Below are 6,698 nucleotides of genomic sequence, written 5' to 3' on the forward strand. Positions count from 1 at the left end.
AGGCACACTGTGGGTGGCCACTGTCATCACGCAGCACCCAGCCAGAGAGATTCAGGTAACCGAATTTCCCCTGCTGGCGGTCCTACGTCATGTTTGCTCTAGAAGGATGTGTATGTGAGGCCCAGGTGGCAGAGATGACACACCTGGCAAGTTCGGACCTGCTTCCCCAGCATAGGGAGGCTAAGTTAGAGGTATCTCATTGGACTCACTGTGTGTCTGCTCCCCTGCCCACCACGCTTCCCCTGAACTGCCCCATCCCATCACAAGCCCCGGTGCACTGCAGGGGGCTGGCCCGGGCATTTGGGCCTCCTGGGATTTGTGACACGTGGGACTGGCAGCACAAGGTCAGATTTTAAGGTCTGTGTGGAAAGGAGAAGCCGCAGGGTCACAGGGGGCGTGGGCAGCTCTGGGGGGGCGAGGCAGGCCAGAAGGAAGGGAAGCAGAGACAGAGGCAGAGCTGTCTGCAGAATGACTAGACCTGGAAGTGGGGAGACACACACCTGGCCGTTCCAGCAGGTGTCCAGTGGGTGACAGGCAAGTTCCCAGAGCCCGAGGTTGAAGGAGGGAGACTGAGTGGGCCCCCCAAGGGTGGTGGGCCTTTTAGGAGAGCCCCCCTGGCATCACTCTGGTCCCAGGAAACGCCTCTGGCTGATGAGCCTGGCTATGTCAAGCTCATGGATACAGACCAGGAAGTCACACCTCCCAGGGCTGCCATGTGTTCAAGGCCGTGGCCTTCCGAGCGCAGCAGGCTAATCTGGCCACGCCCCCAACACACACCCCACCCTCACCCCCATCAGACAAGTCTGACTGACTGTGTGCCAAGAGCAAGCATCAGGCTCAGGGGAACCAGACGTCCCCCCGGCCACAGTTTTCAGATTATGCTGAGGGGGAGGGGGCGGAGGTGAGGCAGTTCCTGCTCCCCAGAGGTGACACCCAGAAGGGGGCTAACCAAAGGCCACAGCCTACTGCATGTCCCTGGGCCCCAGGGCTGTGTAACCCTGAGGATGTCATCACTCCTCAGCTGGGACATCTCATGACACACAGAGTCCCACCTTCAGCTTCCAAGGAAAAAGCCCCCAAAGACTGTCCAAGTTGATCTATCCCACTCTCCTGTCATCTGGTCATCAGAGAAGACCATAGGAGAAGGTGACCCGACCCAGAACTCTGAACAAACAAACCCACTCAGCACACAATCACTCGTATCAATGCATAATCGCATGGTGCCTAGTGTACCTCTACCTTGCCCATGGGACTGGTCTCCTGTTACAGGATCCCTCTTCCCACCCTGCTCCATCCTGGCCACCCCGCCATCCTGCCTCAGTCCCTCTCCCTTGTACAGTTAAGAGGCCAGTTCTCCTGGGGCCCTCCCCCACTGTCACCGCAGATGCCACCAGCAGATGCCACCCAGAAAGGCTGCAAGAAAAGGTCAGGTGCAAAACACAGCTCCAACAGGAAATGTGCTGTGAAAGTAAGAAGTGCGAATCTACAGGGACCCATCAGGCGCTGAGAGGACTGCACGAAGAGAAGGGAACCAGCAGACGGTGACACGTAAAGGAAGGGCGCTCTGCCTGGCAGCCCCCGCCCACGGTCAGGCCTTGGCACCCCCAGCTCCCGCAGGCTGCGAGGCTCTTCCATCCCTGCCAGGGAGAAGCAGGAGCAAGGCCTGGGGTGCTGCAGAGCCTGGCCCCTGAGCCTAGCTCACAAGCCCGGAGTGGGGGACGCAGGGCCGCACACAGCGGGTGCTCTGTGAACGTTGGCTGAAAGGCAATTAATGGCACCTGGAGACAGAACACAGGAAACGCACTGGCGTCAGACTAAGGACGGCCCGCTTCACTCTAACAGGGGCCGCTAGGTTCCGCGCTGAGAGGGTCGTATCAGGCTGGCTTTGTGAGGACGCGCCCCGCACCCAGCCCCGTCTGCAGGGGAGCACCCAGGGGGCTCTTGAGTTCTCCTGGGCTGAGGGTCACGACGCTGGTGCGGCCCGGATCTCCTGCTGGGCGGCACTGTGGCCCGCAATCACTGCCCCGGAAGCCCTCTCCTCCACACTCTCACCCTCGTCCTGTCACCTGGCTCGGGCGTGGCGTGCTGAAGGCCTCTTCGCAGGCCCCATCCCACTCTGCAGAAGGGCTTCCGAGTACTGCCCCCTCGGCCTCCTCGGACGCATCCCCTCCCCCGAGCTCCACCTCAAAAGTGTCCGGCCACCTGGGGGCCTCCCCCACCCCTGCCCAGCCAGGCCGGGCTGTCGCAATACGTCCCCGCCCAAGGGTACCAGACGGACCGGCTGCGACGGCCCCTGCGCAGGGGTGAGGGGCTGGTGGGCGGGGCCTGGGCGCCAAGTCCCGCCTCCCGCACGCCCACTGCGCTCGCGCGCTGCCTGGCCGCCCGGGAGAGCGGGCTGCCACGGGCTCGGGCTCACCGCCCGGGAGAGCGCGCTGCCACGGGCTCGGGCTCAGGGGCAGACTTGACTGCGCGGCCGGGCGGGGGACCTGCGTCCGCCGGCGGTGAGTGAGGGCCCGGGCCGGGCGGGCGGGGGCGCGGGGACGGGGCCCTGCCCAGCGAGGAGGGGGAGCGGGCGTGTGGGGCGCCAGGGAGGCGGGAGAGCGGGAGAGGCCTGCGGGAGGCTGGGGGTCGGGGTTGCGAGCGGCCCCGGCCCCTGGGCGCCTCGCCTCCACTCCCAGCCTCCCAGCCTCCCGGCCCTCTCCAGTATTTCCAAAGGACGAGGGCGGGAGCTGGCGGAGACTGCAGCCGGGCGCCCTCCCGGGCTGGGTAGCCAAGGGCTGCGCAGGCGCCGGGGCCCCATCGCCCAACTCTAGGGCCCATTCCCTGACCCCTCACATGGGGACTGGGGAAGGGCCAGCCTTCCTGACTTGAAGAGGCTGGGATCTTGGCGCGCTGGCAGGAAGGAGAGAGTTAAATGCCCTGGTGGGTCACCATGGGGACGGGAGCCTGCCTTGGGAAGAGGTGAAGTGAAAGCACCTTGGTTGGCATAGATTACGCAAGTATATGAGGTGCCTAGGAGCCCAGACCCCTGCGCTGGGCCGCCAGGCCCCTTCCATCCCTGGGGTCCAGGACGTGCTCCTGCCCCTCTTGCTGGCCCAGCGTCACTGAATGCCAGGCTCTCCCGGAGATCAGCCCTGTGAGCCTGGGGGAAGGAAGAGTGCACAGTCTGGGTCCCGAATGGCCCTGCCCGCAAACCCACGGGTTCCCTTCCGCCTGGCCCTACTGATGTGGACACATTAGTATCCAGTGCCGACTCAGCCCAGCAGGGCGCACTTGTTGGGGTGCCTGGCAGCAGGGTGGGGATGCTGACTGTGACCGCGGAGGTGAGCCCCAGAGCTTCCTTCGGGACAGCTCAGGGCTCCTCCCACCGGAACTTCACTTTGTGGAGGAGGAAACCGAGGCTCCTTTCCCCCTAACTGCCGGGATCCCGGAAGAGGCCCCAGGTGGGCTCGGCGCTGTTCTTGGACGTCTGCAGCTCCTGCTGCCAACCCCAAGACATCAGCCCCTGCCCAGACCTGAAGCCCATTCTCAGGGTCTCTGCCAGCCCCTCCCAAAATCTGTTCTCTCCCTGGCTTTCTCCTTCCTCCCGGTGCCTGGGGACTAGCCCTTCCCCCGCCCGCCCACGGCTGTCCCCAGCAGAAGGTACCAGACTGCTCCTCCCACACTGCGCCTCCAGCAAAACAGAGAACCAGAACCCCAGCTGGTCGCATTCAAAGTGCTTTCTCCATCCACTGCCAAGGACCTATGCCCAAGGGAGGGTCCTGGTGCAGGACAGCCCCCAGGGACTCACAGCCACCTGCCAGAGCCTGTGCCTGTTCCCGCTGGGGTGACCGGTGGCACACTGCTGGGTCTCCCTGAGCCTCCCCCAGCCATGAAGGGGTGGGGGGGAGTAGCAGATACGTATGGGGTCATCGTCTTCAGCGTTAAATAACACAGAATGGGAGAGCCCCTCCCCCAGCACAGAAGCTGCCCAGGTGGATGCTCAGCTAGATAGGCCTCATGCCCCCAGCCCAGCTCTAGGTCCCCATGTGAGGCACAGAGCTGGCCCCTGGAAAGTTCTGGACATAGGTCATATAATATTACTGGTCGCCATCCCCCCCCTAGGGCCCTTGGACTCGAGAAATTGCTAAGAGGCCAGACGAGAATTCCAGGTAAGGCTTTACTGGGGCTCGAGCTACAGCACAAGGAAGCAAAACCAACAGCTCCCGAGAGGAGCTACTGAGTCCTTAAATGGGGTGACAAGGGGGGCGGATCTGTGGGTCAGGCAGGAGGCATAGCTTAGGTGGCCTGTCCCCTCCTTGGGGGTACCGGGCAGGAATGATGTGCAGTACCATGCTTTTGCTCCCAGCACCTCAAAAACGTAGTTTGTGGCTTCTTGTACCCTGTCGCCCCGCGGTGCGTGGGCACAGTTATTTTTAGTCACTTATAGTTTCTTTGTATCTTGTTGCTCTAGGGGACGTTTGTCCAGGTGCAAGCACTCTAATAGAGGATCCCAGGTCCCAGCCTATCTCATCCACACCCCCCGGACCATGGGCAGGGGCCACTCCCTTGACCTCCCTTTCTGGGTGATTCTGAGAACCTTAATGAGTTCCCTCCCCCCAAGCAGCAAGTGCTACAGACTTGGGGAAGGGCCTCAGCTGGGAGTCTGCACTGAGTGAGGGGCAGGTTGGCAGTGGAGCAGAAAGACCCTCTGTGCTCTGGCCCTGCTGCTGGAAGCTGGCAGCTCCCCCATCTACGAAGTGGGGACACCAGGCTGCCCCCAGGGCCAGTGTCCCTGACCCCCTTGGGAAGAGCAAGCCGCTGCCCCTGCCCCAGGGCCCTGCGCGAGGGGGGTGAGCCCCGCCCTCCAGCGAGCTGTCTCTTTAGCGCAGGGCTGACTTCTTTGGCTTCGTGAGACCCCAGCCGGGACGCCAGTCCCCTCCAGAATGAAGGTCTTCCTGCCGGTGCTGCTGGCTGCCCTCCTGGGTGTGGAGCAAGGTGAGGTGCCCCGGGGCCCCAGGCCTCTGAGCAGGCTGTGTCCTCCTCCTGGACTCTCTCCTGAGCGGTGCCCACGTCACCTACTCTGTGCCACCTAACAGGCTCCTCTCCCACGGCGAAGCGGTCCCTCCTACCCCCGCCCCCACTGGCGGCCTCAGCCCTGCCTGGACACTTGGGGCATCACTGGGGCTCCTCCAGAGCCAGGGTCTGTTGTCATTGTCTCCTGGGTCTCCAGCCCGGGCCCAGGCTACCATAGTCGCTCAGTCAGTGCCTGCACAAGATGGGATGTCCTCATGCCTCTGGGTCCGGGCTGGGAGGGGACACAGGAAGACTCCTGGGCATGAGACAGGCATCCCTCCTTCTGCAGTCCACTCCCTGGTGTGCTTCTCTTGCGTGAATGAGAACAGCAACTGGTACTGCCTGAAGCCCACCGTCTGCTCCGATACAGACAACTACTGTGTGACCATCTCTGCATCCGCTGGCATCGGTGAGCGCAGACGCAGCGCAGCTAGGCTTCCCCCACCCCCGCCCTGGCCTCTCTGCCCCTCCACTCACAACCTCGTGTTTCTGTGCAGGGAACGTGGTGGACCTCGGCTACACCCTGAACAAGGGCTGCTCCCCGATCTGCCCCATCCGGGGCGTCAATATCGGTGTGGCGTCCGTGGGCACCCACTGCTGCCAGAGCTTCCTGTGCAACTTCAGTGCGGCCGACGGCGGGCTGCGGGCCAGCGCCGCTGTGCTGGGCCTCGGGCTCCTGCTCAGCCTGCTGTCGGCTCTGCTGCGATTTGGCCCCTGACCCCCGGGACCCTGTGCCCGGCCCAGACTCCCAAAGCTCAGGAAGGAAGGAAAGCCCAGCTCCTCCCAGACCCAAGAGGATCTCGAAGCCTCCTCCCCTAGACTCCTCACCTGCAGAGCCCACCCTCTAGGCCCTGGGTCCCCACAGGCAGGCCTGCCCTCTGCACCCACACACCTGCCGGCTAACCCTTACTTCCCGGTCAGCCTTCCAGGGGGAACCTGGGAACGGAGCCTGAGGGCCCCAGAGTCAGAACCACGTCCCAGGGACATGCTGGGAGGGGCACCTGATCCCAGGCCTGCCCCTGTCCAGGCCCTGTCCGCCCGCAGGTGCAGAAGATGTGCTGTGTGGACAGGCGTGTGGTCCGTGTGCCCTGCTGGGCATGGGTGAGTGTGTGGCCAGGTCTCGGCCTGTGTCGGGGGGCAGGGATGGGAGTAAGCGTCAGGATCCCGGCATCCACAGCCCCTAGAGCCCCGAGTGCCAGCACAGAACCCCATTCCCCTGGCATCTCTGCACACCACATTTCACTCACTTCAAGGGTAGCCTTTTGGAAGACAGGCCTTCCACTGTTTCTAGGTCTAGGCTGCTGACCCAGAAATCGCTCCCACCCTGAAATCCAGCTGCTCTCGGGCCCCCTCCCTCCACCGCCACACTGGAGCCCTCCTGCTTTGGTGCCTCAAATAAACACAGATGTTCCCACCCTTTCCTGCTCTAGGTGTGGTCCACAGCCTGAGACTGTCCCTTCCATCAGGGTCCTACTGAGGGGGAGGGGGCAGCAGAGATGCAGCGCCGCAGGTGTAGAGGGTCTGAGGGTCCCCTGCGATCGGGCCCCACCCTGAGGCCCACTGGGAGGCAGTGAGGAAGCGGGTCGCTGGAGACCACAGCTAGCTGCCCTCGGCTGGGCAGGGTTGGGAAGTTTATCCTCCGG

General features: G+C 63.5%; 1 protein-coding gene across 2 annotated transcripts; it reads left to right on the forward strand.

Annotated features, from left to right (window-relative positions):
• Window positions 1–2,425: 2,425 nt before the first annotated feature.
• On the forward strand, window positions 2,426–6,484 carry LY6E (lymphocyte antigen 6 family member E). Of its 2 annotated transcripts, none has more exons than XM_024741313.1 (5): window positions 2,426–2,501; window positions 4,105–4,151; window positions 4,867–4,977; window positions 5,345–5,464; window positions 5,553–6,484. In XM_024741313.1, exons 3-5 carry the CDS (start codon window positions 4,926–4,928, stop codon window positions 5,771–5,773), a joined length of 393 nt encoding a protein of 130 aa, XP_024597081.1. In that variant the 5' UTR covers window positions 2,426–2,501; window positions 4,105–4,151; window positions 4,867–4,925; the 3' UTR covers window positions 5,774–6,484. The 2 variants fall into 2 exon arrangements, with proteins under 2 accessions (XP_024597081.1, XP_024597082.1); XM_024741314.1 differs by having other exon boundaries at window positions 4,872–4,977.
• The last annotated feature ends 214 nt before the right edge of the window (window positions 6,485–6,698 follow it).

Source organism: Neophocaena asiaeorientalis, unplaced genomic scaffold, assembly GCF_003031525.2.
Source record: "Neophocaena asiaeorientalis asiaeorientalis breed wild unplaced genomic scaffold, Neophocaena_asiaeorientalis_V1.1 scaffold177, whole genome shotgun sequence".
Lineage (NCBI taxonomy): Eukaryota > Metazoa > Chordata > Mammalia > Artiodactyla > Phocoenidae > Neophocaena > Neophocaena asiaeorientalis.

Coding starts and splice junctions, on each gene's coding strand:
- LY6E (XM_024741313.1), top strand. CDS start 4,926: ATGAAGGTCTTCCTGCCGGTGCTGCTGGCTGCCCTCCTGGGTGTGGAG. Junction 4,978..5,344: donor CCTCCTGGGTGTGGAGCAAG/GTGAGGTGCCCC, acceptor CTCCTTCTGCAG/TCCACTCCCTGGTGTGCTTC. Junction 5,465..5,552: donor CTCTGCATCCGCTGGCATCG/GTGAGCGCAGAC, acceptor GTTTCTGTGCAG/GGAACGTGGTGGACCTCGGC.